At 36.7% G+C, this 15815-nt stretch overlaps 1 protein-coding gene across 1 annotated transcript in view; it reads left to right on the top strand.

The window, feature by feature from the left end:
• Positions 1-15815, top strand: part of NBAS (NBAS subunit of NRZ tethering complex) — a 750019-nt gene that overhangs the window by 156651 nt on the left and 577553 nt on the right. Inside the window, exon 11 of the mRNA XM_042781864.1 lies at positions 1911-1979. Coding sequence (XP_042637798.1) covers positions 1911-1979 — 69 coding nt within the window. The remainder of the gene's footprint in view (positions 1-1910; positions 1980-15815) is intronic.

The raw sequence follows: 15815 nt of genomic DNA, 5'->3' as shown, positions 1-15815 counted from the left end.
GCTGTTTGTGCATTTTGAGTTATGCTTGAGAGTCTATTTATGCCATATATTAGGGCCCTTAAATTTGACCCTAAATTTTCCTTGAGGAACTGTATAGTTTTAGTTTTCCTTTCTTTTTAATGACTGTTTGCTTTTTTCATATATGATGTTCTTCATATCATCCCACAACTTGTCTGGTTCTTGGTTATTAGTGTTCAGTGTGTCAAATATATTCTTCAGATGGTCTCTAAATTCAGGTAGGATAAATCAAAGTCATATTTTGGCTCTGCGGACTTGTTTTAATTTTCTTCAGCTTCAGCTTGAGCTTGCATATGAGCAGTTAGTGGCCTTGTTTTGACTAAAGATACTGAACTTCTCCATCACCTCTTTCTACCTATGTAGTTGATCTGTTTCTTGTGTATTCCACCTGGTGAGGTCCATGTGTAATTGCTGCTGTTTATATTGTTGAAAAAAAGTATTTGCAATGAATAAGTTGTTGGTCTTGCAAAATGCTGTCATGCAGTCTCCAGTGTCCTACCTACCACCCAAGCTGTATTTTCTAGGTACCAGTGATTCTTCTTTGTGTCCAACTTTTGTATTCCTATCATCAGTGATAGTCAGTACATCTTGATTGCATGTTTGTTCAATTTCAGACTGCAGAATTTTGTAAGTATCTTAAATTCTTTCATCTTTGTCTTCAGTGCTTGATGTGTAAATTTGAGTAATAGGTGTATTAAGTGGTTTTCTTTGTAGGGCTATGGATGTTATCCTGTCACTGACAGCATTTTATTTCAGGATAGATCTTGAAACATTCTTTGTGACAATGAATGCTATGCCATTTCTCTTCAATTTTTCATTCCCAGCATAGTAAGCCATATGATTGATTCAGAATGGCCAATACCTGTGCATTTTAGCTCACTAATGCGTACGATATTGATTTTTAGCTTCCATTTAATTTTTGCATCTTCCCATTTTCCTGGATTCATACTTTGTACATTTTACATTATGATTATTAATGGATGTTCCCAGCTGTTTCTTCCCATTTTGAATTGTACCCCATCATCAAATGAAAGTCCCAAAAACTTTACTCCATCCACATTGTTAAGCTTGACTATTTTGAGGAGGCCTGTCTTTCCCAGTTATATTTAGAGTGCCTTCTGACCTGAAAGGCTCATATTCTGGCACTATATTCAGGGCTATTCATAAAGTTTTCTAATAATATATCAGACAATGTTTTATTGATATTCATAAGGTTTTCAGTGGCCAGTTTTTTCAGATGTGGATGGCTCTGTTCTTCCCAGTCTCTCTTAGTGTGGAAGCTCTGCTGTAATCTGTCTACCATGGGTGACCCTGCTGGTGTTTGAAATATCAGTTACCTATCCTCCAGCCTCAAAGCAACACAGAAACCACTACAATATGACACTCTGACAGCAAAATGGTGATATACTAAAAACCAAGAAAAAAAAAGCCGAACTCCTTGCTATTGAGTTGATCCCGACTCATTGTGACCCCCTTTAGGTTTCTGAGGTGGTAAATCTTTACTGAAGGATTGCCTGGTCTTCTGGGGAGTGGCTGGTGGGTTTGAACTGCCAACTTCTAGTTAGCAGTCAAATGCCTTTGGTATTATGCCACCCGAGCTCCTTATATTGTACTCGACTTGTTATTTATTTATTCAGTATCATTTTCCATGGGTATATGTTGTATGATTTTACCACTTGGTGATTTTTTTTTTTGTTTTTTGATTAATAACATAATCGCATCAAGATCCCTGGCAGCTATTGGTGATTTTCTTCACCATTTCTTAAAATGCTACTTTAATACTAAATACTACTTTTTGTTTTTTCAGTTTTTATTGTCTGATAAAAAAACTTTTATACATGGAGAGAGGCTTCTGTTAATCTTTCTTTGTATGGTGTGTTTTTATTTTGTAGGTACCAAAGACACTGGGATTATTAAGGATGTTAAGTATGAAGTTTTACAATCGCCAAGGACAGGAACAGGTAACCAAAATTGGCTTAACCTTGTGCCTCTCAAACGTTTTCACCAGAGCACCTTTAAGGGCAAAGTAGTGTAAACCTTGACTATTCTGTGTTTTTCTTAGATATATTCGTAATTATAAACTGTGGATGATGCAAAGAATTAACAGACTTGTCTGAAACTGAAAGTCTAGATGTGTGAGCCTATTCATGCACTCCCTCAAGGAACTTGTAGTATAGAGGGGGTGGGGACAGATATAGAAGCAGTTATGAAATAGTGTGACGTAATACATTTTGTAACCTAATTTACAGTGTAATACTTAGTGCCATGAAAGTGCATATAAGGGAGTATTTGTTCTATAGGAGAAACTTGATTTGAGTCTTGAAGTAAGCGTTCATCAGGCAGAAAGAGGAAAAATGTGTATGTCTGGCCTGGGGGGTAGCATGTGCAAAGTGATCAAGGTGTCAGAGCACACTTGAGAGGACTGCAAGTATAGTATCCATACAGTCTTGTTTTTTGAGGTCCATGTTTATTTTGAGTATTGTCATTATAGTAATTATACAGAATAAGAAATATTTGGGACTTCACATTCCTGACTCTCTTTTGTGCCAACTTCTCATATACTATATTCTGTATATATTAGTTGGTTTGGTATATGGATAGATAAACATAACTCTGTTCAATGCTTATAAGAAAGACTTTATTTTTGCTCTCACCTCCTGAGAACTTCAGATTGCTTGTTTCCTTGACCTTTGCTTATTGGTTATTGTCTCTTGTGGAATTTAGCTGTTTTTCATTCTTGTCAGTATTCTCTGTGATTGAGCAGACTGAGGGAGAAACAAGCAACTAATTTCCTTATATTTTGGTCCTTCTTTGTGTCACACTGTATCAGAATCCTTAACTGGACTTTAAAAGAGAAACACAAACAAAAAAAACACCTTTTTAACTTGATACTCTAAAGACCAGTGCTTTAAAGTGAATATCTGATGGTTCTTTTTTTGTTTTATTTGTACCTGGAGGTTGTTAGCCCATAAATAATTGTTAGTCATAGATTTTCAGTGTTGTAATTAAAGAGCTGAAAAGACTTACAGAAATTATTCCAATAATTCTTTTTTTATTGCAGACTCTGTATAGCTTACCAGTATTTTCACATGATCTCACTGTAAGCTTGCTTGACTAGCATTATGATGCCTGTTTTATTTATGAAGAAATTAAATCCTCAAGAGAAATGGTTTACTTAAACTCACTTAGACAGCATTAGGGATTGCTTTGGTGTTGAGTTGGGTCTTGTTCTAATGCTTTTTCTCTACCATCTTTTGTTGCCTGTTTCTAAACTCTTAGTTGGACAATTGTAGAAACAGAAGGCAAGATGAGTTGTACTTGAAAATATCCCAGATTATAAATTTTTATCTATGAAAAAATTGTCTAGTTTTCTAAACAAGTTTGGCAGCAGTTGTATTTCTCTTTTAAACTGTGAACCTCTTACTGATATTTTTATAAGAGATTTGTTTTGCTATATAGTAATCATATGGTTCATATTTAATTCATTCTGTTCTGTTTGTTTTATAGACTATATATACCTATGTCACAGAGCATTAGAAGTAATATATAAAAATAGGGCATTGATAGTCATGTTGTGGGTAATCAGTGATAGTGTTTTCATTTTATTAATTTCTTTTTAGCCATTATTATAGAACTAATAAGTAGTAGTCTACATGTTCTTTTTAAATTTTTTTTTCAAATTTTTTATTGTGATTTGGGTGCAGATTTACAAAGCAACTGCATTTTACTCTTGACAGTTCATACACATTTGATTTCACGGCACCAGTTACAATCCCAGCAATAAATAGTTCTTCTCCGTCTCTTCCCTGTGACTGCCCCTTCCCGGTGTCCTTCTTATCTATGCATTCCTGTCTGTCCAGCTCTCCCTTTATGCAAATGCTGTCCTTCTGATCTCCCATGGTTGATTGATCTTAGGGGTGCATCTCCCTGGGGTAGGAGGGGCCATCTCTCTGGTAGGTATTCTGCTTATAGGCCTTTCTACTGTTGGGCTGAGAGCTAATCCACAGAATCTAGTTCAAAGCCCGAAAAAACAGACACTATAGTCTTAGAGGTTTTACCAGTCTCTGTCTGACCAGTCATTTTGGTCATTTTTGTGTTTTTGAATTTTATTCCACATTTTTCTTTCCACTGTATCCAGGATCTCCAATTTTGATCTCTTTCCAAGTGGTTGCAGGGTCTCAGGGTTGTGAAGGCTGAGGTTCCCATGGTCACTAAGAACCTTGATCTAATTTCTTCCATATGACTTTGATTTTCTTCACTCTTCTTTGCTTCAGATGAGGGGAGAGCAATAGTTATACCTTAGATGGCTGCTTGAAAACTTTCAAGATCCTTGTCACTCACTAAAGTAGGATGTGGAACATAGTTTTTATGTGTTGTGTTCTGCCAATTGAGCTTATTGTTCCCTGACACCATGGTCTTGAGCCTGCAGGCCTGGTGACTGACTCCCTCTAGGTGCTTGGTTGTTGCTGTAAAGCTACCCCAGCCTTGTGCCCTGTTAGTTCTGTAATGTATATGCATATTTTGGTAGCACAAATACACATGTAGGAATATCATCAGCCAAATCTATTTTCATGCATATATTCCCATTTGCCTATCCTCACTTGATCTTCTCACCTTCCTATGCATCTACCTGTAGACTAGTGTTTGTTGTTACTTATAATGCAGTATTGTGTATGTAATAATATTTGCCTCTGTTGTGTATATTTTTTATGTGCCTCTCTGTGTCCTCCTTTTTACCTTTTATGTGCCTCTCTGTGTCCTCCTTTTCCCTATTGTTATTGTGCTGGTCACACACCTTTGTTATATTGCTTTTCCCTTCACCCAAATCAACACATGACTCTTAACTAGTCAGAAATTTTACCTGCTCTTCCCTCTCATCTTTTGGTAACCTAAAAAGTAAATTTCCTTTCCTTTGTAAACTTCTTCTTGACTTTTTATAATAATGGATTTGTGCATTATTTGTTTTTCTGTGATTGATGTATTTCACTCATCACAATGTTCTCCAAGTTCATCCACGTTATGAGGTGATTTGTGGATTCTTCATTGTTTCATAGTATTCATCTGTTGATGAGCACTTAGGTTGTTTCCATCTCTTTGCTATAGTAAATAGTGCTGTGATAAACGTGGTTGTGCATATGTCTATTCGTGTTCTGGATCTCATCTCTTTAGTATATATCCCTAGTAGTCGAATTGCTGGATCAAATGTATTTTTATTTCCAGTTTTTTAATGCAACACCATACTGTTTTCCACAGTAGCTGTACCATTTTAGTAGTCCCACCAGCAGCGTATGAGAGATCAAATCTCTCCATACCCTCACCAACATTTGTTACTTTCTGTCTTGTTGAACTTTGCTGTTATTGCTGGGGTGAGATGATATCTCATTGTTTTGATTTTCATCTCTCTAATGGCTAATGAATGTTAGCATTTCCTCATGTGTTTGTGGCAGCCTGTCTATCTTCTTTAGTGAAGTGTCTGTTCATGTCCTTTGCCCACTTTTGGTTTGTATTGTTTGTCTTTTTGATGTCGATATTCTGAAGTTTTCTATAAGTTTTAGAGGTAAGTCCCTTGTCAGATATGTCATGTCCAATTTTTTTTCCCAATCTGTAGGTTCTGTTTTTGCTCTTTTAGAGAAGTCTTTTGATGTGCATAAGAATTTAATTTTTAAAAGATCCCAGTTATCTAGTTCCTCTTCTGCTTGTGTATTTTGAATTATGCTTAATAGACTATTTGTGCCTTAAATTAGAGCCCCTAGGTTTGTCTTTATTTCATCTTTGATGAACTTTATGGTTTTGAGTTGGACATTGAGGTCTTTGATCCATCTTGAGTTCATTTTTGTGTATGGTGTGAGGTATGGATCTTTTTTCAGTTTTTTTGCAAGTGGATATCCAATTTTGTCAGCACCATTTGTTAAAGAATCTGTCTCTCTCTCATTTAATGGGCTTTGGTCCTTTGTCAAAAATCAGTTGTCCATTGATGGATGAGTCCATTTCTGGATTCTCAATTCTGTTTCACTAGTCTATTTGTCGTTTTACGAATACCAGGCTGTTTTGACTACTATGGCTGTATGGTAGGATTTGAGACTGGGGAGTGTGAGATCTACTTTGTTTTTCTTCTTCAGTAGTGCTGTGCTTATCCATAGTCTCTTTCCTTTCTATATAAAGTTAGTGACTGGTTTTTCCATGTCCTAAAGAATGCTTATTGACTCTGCACTGGGATAACATTAAATATATAGATTGCATTGGGTAGTTTTGTCATTTTCACAGTATTCAGTCTTCCAACCCACGAACATGTCATATTTCTTCCCATTTATGTAGGTCTCTTGTCGTTTCCTATAGTAGTGTTTTATAATTTTCTTTGTGTAGGTCTTTTCTGTCCCTGGTAAAATTTATTCCTAAGTATTTTATTCTTTTGGTAGCTATTGTAAATGGTATTGTTCTCTTAATTTTCTTTTCAGAGATCTCTGCTGATGTAGTGAAAATCAACTTATTTTTGTATGTTGATCTTGTATTCTGTCACTTTGCTGAATCTTTTTATTAGTTCTGGTAGTTGTCTTGCTGAGCCTCTCAGGTTTTCTATGTATAGGATTATGTCATCTGCAAATAGGGATAGCTTTACTACTTCTTTGGCAATTTTGATGCCTTTATTTCTCTTTCTTGCCTTATTGCCCAGGCTGTGACTTCTAATACCATGTTAAATAGAAGTGGAGACAGAGGGGATCCTTGCCTGATTCTTTCTCCATTGAGAATAATATTGGTTGTTGGTTTTGCATATATGCTTTTATTATATTATGTTGAGTCATTTCCCTTATATTCCTGTTTTGTCTGAGAGTTTTTATCAGAAATGGGTATGGGATTTTACCAAATGTCTATTGTGCATCAATTTATATGATTATGTGGTTCTTTTCCTTTGTTTTATTTATGTGATGAATTACCTTAATTATTTTTCTGAGGTTGAACCATTCTTGCATGCCTAGTGTAAATCCTACTTGGTCACTGTGGTAGTTCAGTTTGTGTGTCAACTTGGCTGGGCCTGGTTGAATGACTGGGCAGCTGGATGTAGTATTGCCCATGATGAGACTGGTAATCATCTCCATGGTGGAATCTACTGTGAGCAGCTGTGTAGCTGCCTTAGGGATGTGGTCTGCTTCCTATATATCAGGAGAAGCCTTGGGGAATGGTCTCTAGCTTATGGCATGCTTGGACCCTGCATGTAGCCCTGTCATTGTTCAGCAGCCTGCCATGCTCTGCCAACCTTGGGACTTGCAATGGACCTGAATTAATGCCCTGCCATGTGTTTTGGTAACATCAGGACTGTGCCTTTTTACTTGTCAACCTGGGGCTTGTTAGCCTCAGCAGCCAGCAGCTGTCTGAGTGAAGAAAAGCCTCGAGCTTCAGGGGCTGGGAGCTGGAGGCAGAGCTGAAGCACAAGGATGAGGGGCTGTCACCCAGCCACTAGAGCCTGGCACTTTGAACTTGGACTTAAATCCTCCAATCTGTAAGAGAATAAACTCCTGTTTGTCAAGACCATCCCATTTGTGCTATATAAGATGGTCAGAGCGGCACTAGATAACCTGAACAGTCACAGTGTATTATTTTTTTAATATGGTGTTTGATTTTGGTGGCTAGGATTTTGCTGAAGATTTTTACATCTGTGTTTGTGAGTTTTCCTTTTTAATGATGTCTTTACCTTGTTTTGGTATGTAGTTTTCCTTTTTAATGATGTCTTTACCTTGTTTTGGTATCAAGGTTATGTTTCCTTCATAGAATGATTTTGGTAGTATTCCACTATCTTCTATGCTCTGCTGTTGTTTGGGTTATGTAAGTGTCGGCTTTTCTCTGAGCATTAGATAGGATTGTCTAGTGAAGCAGTCTGGGCCAAGACTTTTTTTCTGATCAGTTTTTTTATGAGCTGTTAAATTTCTTCTTTAGTTATGGGTCTTTTCATGTATTCTATTTCAGACTGTGTTAGTTTATGGAAGTCTTATGTTTCTAGAAATTTGTTTATCTCTTCTAGGTTTTCAAATTTGTTGGGGTACAATTTTTCATAGTGTTCTGTTACTATCTTTTTTATTTCAGTTGATTCTGTTGGGATATCACCCATTTGATTTATTATTATTGTTATTTGTGTTTTCTCTTTCTTTTTCTTTGTTAATTTGCCAACCGTTTGTCACTTTTCTTAACCTTTTCAAAGAACCAGCTTGTGGTCTTGTTGATTTTCCTTATTGTTTTGTTTTATGCTTCATTTAATTTTGTTCAGATCTTTATTATTTCCTTTCTTCTGGAGACTGTAGGTTTCTTTTGTTGCTCTTTTTCTAATTGTTGGAGTTGTCGACTTAAGGTGTTGTTTTTGATTCTTCTTTTTTGATGTGTGTACTTATTGCTATAAATTGACCCCTGAGTACTGCTTTCACTGTGTCCCAAAGGTTTTGGGTCTGAGTTGTCTTTTCATTCTCATTTTTTCTAGGAATTTTTTTTAATTTCATACTTTATTTCTTTGTTACTTAGTAGTTCTTGAGCAGTGTATCATTCAGTGTCTATGTATTTGATTTTTTTCTTCTCTTCCTGTAATTGATTTCTAACTTTATAGCATTGTGATCTGAGAAGATGTTTTGTAGTGTTTTGATGTTTTTAAATTTATTTAGGCTTGTTTTGTGGCCTAACATAGGGTCTATTCTGGAGAATGATCCATGTGCACTAGAAAAGATGTGTACTGTGTTTTTGTGAGTGGAGTGTTTTGTATTGTCTGTGACGTTGAGTTTGTTGAGATCTTCTGTTTTCTTTGTTAACTTTTTTCTAGTTATTTTGTTCTTCATCAACAGTGGTATGGTAAAGTCTTCTAGAAATAGCTGTTTTTCATTTCAGTTCAGTTCATGTTTGCTTTATATATTTTGGAGGTCTTTCATTGGGTGCATAGATACTTATTATGGTAATGTCCTCCTGGTCAATTGACCCTTTTAACATCACATAATGCCTTTCTTTGTCCCTTATGCTAGTTTTCACCTTGAAGTCTATGTTATCAGAAATTAATATTGCCACTTCTGCTCTTTTTTGGTTGTCATTAGCTTGACACTTTTTTCCAGTTCCTGATTTTTAATTTTACCTTTTTGTGTAAGGTGGGTCTCTTGTAGGCCACATATTGATTGCTCTTCTATTCTTATCCAGTCCGCCACTCTCTTGACTCATGCATTTAGTCCATTCATGTTGAGGGTAATTAATGATAGGTATGAATTTATTGCTGTTATTCTGTTTCTTTTTTGTTGTTGTTGTGTTATTGGTGGTTTCTTTGTTCCAAATATTTTTCTGTGCTGAGTTCTTTTTGTTATTGAGTATTTTTCTCCTTTTCTTCATCATTGTTGGTTTTACATTTACCATTCCCTTGCGATTTTCTTTTTTCTTATTTTGGTTAGAAGGCTTGTTGATTTTCTTTATGGTTACCTTGTAGTAAATTTTTATTTCCCTAAGTTTGGAACAGGAGCTCTGGTAGCATAGTTGCCTAACGCACTTGACTGCTAACCAGAAGGCTGGTGGTTCAAACCCACCAGCCACTCTTCGGAAGGAAGACTGGGCAATCTACTTCCATAGTGACACTGCCTTGGCAACCCAAGGAGGGGTTACTATGAGTTGGAGCCAACTCGATGGCACATAACAACAACAACAACAACAAGAAGTTTGGAACAGTTTGTTCTATATGAACGTCATCCTGACTTCCTCTCCTTTTGGAAGTTTTGTAGTTATAACATTTATTCCCTCTATTTTCTTTTTCTGTTTTTGTTATTTACAGATTGACTCCTATTTACATGTTTTGGAGCTTGTTTTAGTTTTGAGATCTGTTTTCTGGGTTGATTTCTAGAGGGTGGTGTCAAATGTTTTGATTTTAATTTGTTGTTTTCTGTTGGAATGACTCCCTGTAGCATTTCTTGTAGGATTGGTCTGATTTTCACAAATTCTTTTAATTTCTGTTTGTTTGAGAATGTCTTAATTTTACCCTCATATTTGAGGGACAGTTTGGCTGGATATTAATTCTTGGTTGGCAGTTCTTTTCCTTAAAGATTTTGTATATTCCATTCCATTGCCTCCTTGCCTGCCTGGTTTCTGCTGAGAAATCAGAGCTGTGTTTTTGATTTCCCTTTGTAGGTAACATTTCATTTTTCCTGACCTGTTCTCAAGATGCCTTGTCTTTTGTAAAATTTGATTATGATATGTTTTGGTGACTTTCTCTTGGGGTCTCTTTTGTATGGGGTTTGTTGAGCTTTTTGTATGGATATGTTTTCATCTCTCATGATGAAGTGGAAGCTTTCTGTTAGCAAGTCTTTGACAATTTATTTATTTATTTATCTATCTATCTATCTATTTATTTATTTATTTTTGCCTTCTCTTGTTCTGAAATACCAATTAGTCACATGTTATTTCTTTTCATATCATGCAATTTCACTATTACGTTTTCTTCATTTTCTTTTGATTCTTTGTTCTGATTTTTCTTCATAGAAACTAGTGTCAAAGCATTTGTCTTCTGGCTGGAAAATATGTTTTCCAGCCAATTCTAGTCTACTCTTTTGTCCTTCCATTGTGTTAATTTTAGTGTTCATCTTCTGTATTTGTAATTGCTATTTTTGTATGATTTCTAATTGTCTGTTTACTTTGTCATTTTGTTCTTGAATGATTTTACTGAATTCTTCAAGGGTGTTGTCTGTCTTCTCCTTGCTTCTATTTATGGTTTCCTTGAGCTTTTGGAGGGTCCCGTTGTTGTGGTTATTATGTGCCATGGAGTTGGACCTGACTCATAGCGACCCCTCCTTGGGTTTCCGAGGTGGTATTGCTACGGAAGTAGATTGCCCCATCTTCCTTCCGAGGAGTGGCTGGTGGGTTTGAACCGCCAGCCATCTGGTTGGCAGTCAAGTGCCTTAGGCACTGGGCTACCAGAATTTATTTTTTTTTGAATTCCTTAACAGATAGTTCTGTTATTTGTTTTTCCTTGGAGGGATTTCCTAATTCTTTAGTTTGGACAATTTTTTCTGTTACTTTGTCTTGTTCTTTTTGTTTGATATAAAGTTGTCTCTTATCTCCAAGACATTTTGAAGTTATTGTCTTTGTTAATTATGTGTTGATTTGTTCACCATGGTTTTATGTTTACTTTATTAGAGAGTCTGGCTTGCTATTTTTTATAGATGATTTGTTTATGGTTTATGTTTTGATGTGTCTGGAAGTATGGGGCACATGTGCTTCCTTGGTTGTTAGCTTGGTTGTTCTGGGCCATTCACTCTCTTGACTCATGCATTTAGTCCATTCACATTGAGGGTAATTAATTATACGTATGAATTTATTGCTATCATTCTGTTTTTTTTTTTTTTTTTTTTGTTGTTGTTGTGTTGTTGGTGGTTTCTTTGTTCCAAATATTTTGTTCCAAATATTGGTCATTCAGCCTTCTCTATGTTGGTGGAGTAACTGGTGGAAATGTGCATCCAGATTTCTGTTTGTTGTGAGGAGGAGCTGCAGTTGGGGTGAGCAGATGTTGTCTACACTCTGTCGTTGACCCTGTAGTGCAGGAGCTGTTGATGTCACTCGTCTTTTGGTTGAGGTGGTCAGTATAGTAGATATGGCTGACTATTGGAGATTAAATGTGTTCCTCCCATTGGACCAGGCAGGGGAAAAAAAAAATACAGAAGTAAAAGTAAATTGAAGGAGAAGAAGAAGAAGAGATGGAAAAGATGAAAAGATAGAATAAAAATAGAAAATAGAAAATAGTGAAAAAGGAAAAAGAATAAAAGAAACTGGGGAAAAATTAAAAAAGTGTGGGGGGCTAGTGTGAGGAAGGTTTGGTAAAAATGAAAGAAAGACGAGGTAGAGGGGGAAAGGAAGAGACAGAAGGGAGGAAAAACTGGGCAAAGGAAAAGTATAAACATACAGGAAGGTTAAGGTAATTGAGCAGGAACTTTTCTAGTTATGGTCAGCCAGTGGCCCTGGGAGCAGGCAGTTGCGATAGAATCTGCTCATCCCCTGGAGTGTGCACCTGCTTAGGTGAATGGAGATTGGCAAAAGAAGTCACCTCCAGGAGAGAAGGCTTTAGGTGCTTGTCTTTTGTGCATAGTGTGAGATAGATTAGCCAGTGATGCAAGCATGGGAAAAGGACAGCTGCAGCCCCTGAGTCTATTTGGAGCTGTTTGCTGAGGGTAGCATTCAGCCTTAGTCAATGTCCTGTAGCTCAGACTCATCAGAATACTTAGTTGTGTTTATGAGGAACCTGCACATAGACCAAGAGGCTGTAGTTTGAATAGAACGAGGGGATACGGCATGGTTTTAAATCAGGAAGGGAGTGCGTCAGGGCCGTATCCTTTTGCTATACTTAATTCAAGCTGTATGATGAGTAGATAATACAAGAAGCTGTACTATATGAAGAATAAGGTGGCATCAGAATTGGTGGAAGACTCATTAACAACATGCGATGCACAGATGACATAACCTTGCTTGCTGAAGGTGAGGATGACTTGAAGTACTTACTGATGAAGATAAAAGACTGCAGTCTGCAGTATGATACACCTAAACATAAAGAAAACTAAAGTCCTCACAACTGGACCAATAAATAACATCACAATAAATAGAGAAAAGATTGAAGTTGTTAAAGATTTCATATTACTTGGATCTACAGTTGACACTCTTGGAAGCAGCAGTAACAAATTAAACAATGTATTGCACTGGATAAATCTGCTGCAAAAGACCTCTTTATAGTGATGAAGAACAAACATGTCTCTGTGGGGAGTAAGGTGCACCTAACCAAAGCCATGGTATTTTTAATTGCCTCATAATGCACATGAAAGCTGGACATTGAATAAAGACGACTGAAGAAGAGTTGATGAATTTGAATTGTGGTGTTGATGAAGAATACTGAAAGTATCATGGACTGCCAGAAGAACCAACAACTCTGTCATGGAGGAAGTGCAGCCGGAATGCTCCTTGGAAGTGAGAATGGCCAGACATCATCTCACCTACTTTGGTCATGTTGTCAGAAGGGACCATTCCCTGGAGAAGGCTATTATGTTTGGTAAACTGGAGGGTCATCGAAAAAGGGGAAGGCCCTCAAGGAGATGAATTGATACAACGGCTGCAACAATGGGATCAGGTGTAGCAAGGATTGCTAGGCTGGTGTAGGACTGGGCAGTGTTTCGTTTTGTTGTACATAGGGTCACTGTCAGTTGGAGCTGACTCGATGGCATCCAACAACACAACATATTGGTAAAAAATAAAGAAACTTAAGTTTTCATCAGTAAGTGCAAAGTTAAATATCAGCTCATTGATATTATTAGTGTTAAAACAAAAATCGTAGTAAGCCAGTACTCACTGTCATCATGTGATTCCAACTCATTGTGAATCCCTCTGGGTTTCCAAGGCTGTAAATCTTTATGGAAGTATATTGCCTCATTTTACTCCTGTGGAGCAGCTGGTAGATTTGAACTGCCATCCTTCTGGTTAGCAGCCAAATTCTTTAATTGATGTTTATTTAATATATAGTTTGCAAATTAGGGTAACCTTTAGAATCCATATTAAAAAAACTCACTGCCTTTGAGTTGATTTTGACTCATAATGACCCCCCATTGTGTTTCCAAGGCTATAAATCTTTACAGAATCAAACCACCCCATCTGTCTTCTGTGGGATGGCTGGTGGGTTTGAACCACTGACCTTTGGGTTAGTAGCCAAATGCCTTAACCACTAAGAGGAAAGAACTTCCAAAGATTCTTATAATGCATCTTACTGAGATTGCCATGGAAATGTGGCCAGAATAGTGTTTATATAACTACAGATTACCCTGAAACACAGTTTCTAGTCTGTAAAACATAGTTTCAGTTTCTTCAAAAGAACGCAATGCCTAAAGCAAAACAATCTTTACTAATTTACCTATACCATTGTTTGACTTAAAGATGACTTTTACAAAACCAGTGTTCTCAAGCTAAAGATACAGAGATTATCTCATGGTAATAGCATGGGTCTTTCTGACATCCCTGGAACCCAGAAATCTGAATTCCAGGAGAATTAAATTCCATTCCTCACTAGGAGGGGTAGTAGACAAAGCAAGTTAAAGTCATGTTCTGTGGCTTTGGGATGCTATGAACATCAACTCCTAAATGTATGGAATATGATTATTTTAATCCAGTTTTAGTTTTTAGTACCACTTAATACCAGTAATTCCTAAACTAGCATATTTAGCCCTGACTTCCTCAAGGTTATGTAAATCTCAGATTTATATAGCGTCATATGCTGTATAATGTCTGTTTGGGCACTGTCTGACTGCATACACTTTTTTTGGTCCTATTAGGTTATAACAGAGTTCAGAAATCTTGATCAGAGAACTGGACATAGTGAATGCAATGGTTTCCTGCATGCAACACGTGTATTTCATGTCACTTGTATACAGTGTGATTACACTACCAGCCATTTAAGTGTATATTTAGCCTATGGCTTGATAGTCGTAATGAACACCTATGTTACTGGTTTATGTGTGTATGCTTTCTATCTAAAACATTTACCATATAACAGTGTATGCTGTTAGGCAGCAGCATCCACTCTCACGTATTATGCCTCTCCTGAGTGTTGTATTCTTATCTTTGTTTTCTCTCAAAAATATTACTGTAAAGTACATCTTGACACCCAAACACAACAAAAACAGTGCTAGTGATTGAAGCAAGAGGCATAGGAGAAGTATCAATTTAGACGTGAAACAAAGGTTATTAAAGAACCTTCAATCAGTGAATGCTGTTGTTCGTGATTTAGGCACATTGCACTCGACCATCACAGTGATTCTCTGAAACAAAGAAAATAATTCTCCCAGCTGTTAAGGGATTGGCTCCACTTAAAAGCTACAAGACTAAGGAAAATGTGAGAGGGAACCATATCAGATATGGGGAAGTTGCTGATGACATGAATTGAGGCCCAAACAAAAAAGCAAATCCATCTCAGTACATTGATGATCACTGCTTAGGCATGAAGCTTGTTGGAGATGCTTGAGGAAAAAGCAGGACTAGACTACGATATGCTGTTCCCATAATGTCTAAATCATAATGTCCTATTTCACAGTATGTATTGTGGGCCTTATGTGATACATGACTGTATTCAGTTGCTTACTTTCCAGCTCTAGTAGGATATCTTTGAGGCACTTCAAACCTAGTATTTCTAAAATGAAATTCTTATTTGTTCACTTCTTTCTGTTCCTAACCTTTTTCTTTCCCAAATTTGATTTATGTAATCCACCCAGCTGAGTGGGTTTAAGCTAGGTTCTATAATAAGTGTATTAAGTAAATTTAAAGATGTCTAGTTTTCATTTTTGGAAAATCCTTATAATGTGTTGTTATGTTTTTAGGTGTCTTGGAGTTCGTTCTGACTCATAGCAACTTGTAAGTCAGAACAAAATGCATTTGTGCTTTACATCATCAAAAAGTGGGAGCTCTGGTAGCGTAGTGCCTAAGACACTTGAGTGCTAACCAGAAGGCTGGCAGTTCAAATCCACCAGCCACTCCTAGGAAGGAAGATGGGACAATCTACTTCCGTAGTGATACTGCCTCGGAAACCCAAGGGGGAGTCGCTGTGAGTCAGGTCTGACTCCACCGTACATAACAACAACAACATAGTCAAAAAGTATCTTTTATGTATAGTGGTTAACTAATATGCCTACAGTCACATAACTATGAAGTGGCAGAGCCAGATTATATATTTCTGGCCAACATTTCATCTGTTGAAATGATGTTTAAAATACAGATAATATTTACAGTTAGAGAATTTGAAAGAAATTCATGCACACTTTTTTTTTTTT

This window comes from Orycteropus afer, unplaced genomic scaffold (genome assembly GCF_000298275.1).
Source record: "Orycteropus afer afer isolate SDZICR_OR568_19922 unplaced genomic scaffold, OryAfe1.0 scaffold00187, whole genome shotgun sequence".
Taxonomy (NCBI): domain Eukaryota; kingdom Metazoa; phylum Chordata; class Mammalia; order Tubulidentata; family Orycteropodidae; genus Orycteropus; species Orycteropus afer.
The sequence above is the reverse complement of the archived record's forward strand: the minus strand, read 5'-3'. Positions and strand labels throughout refer to the sequence as shown.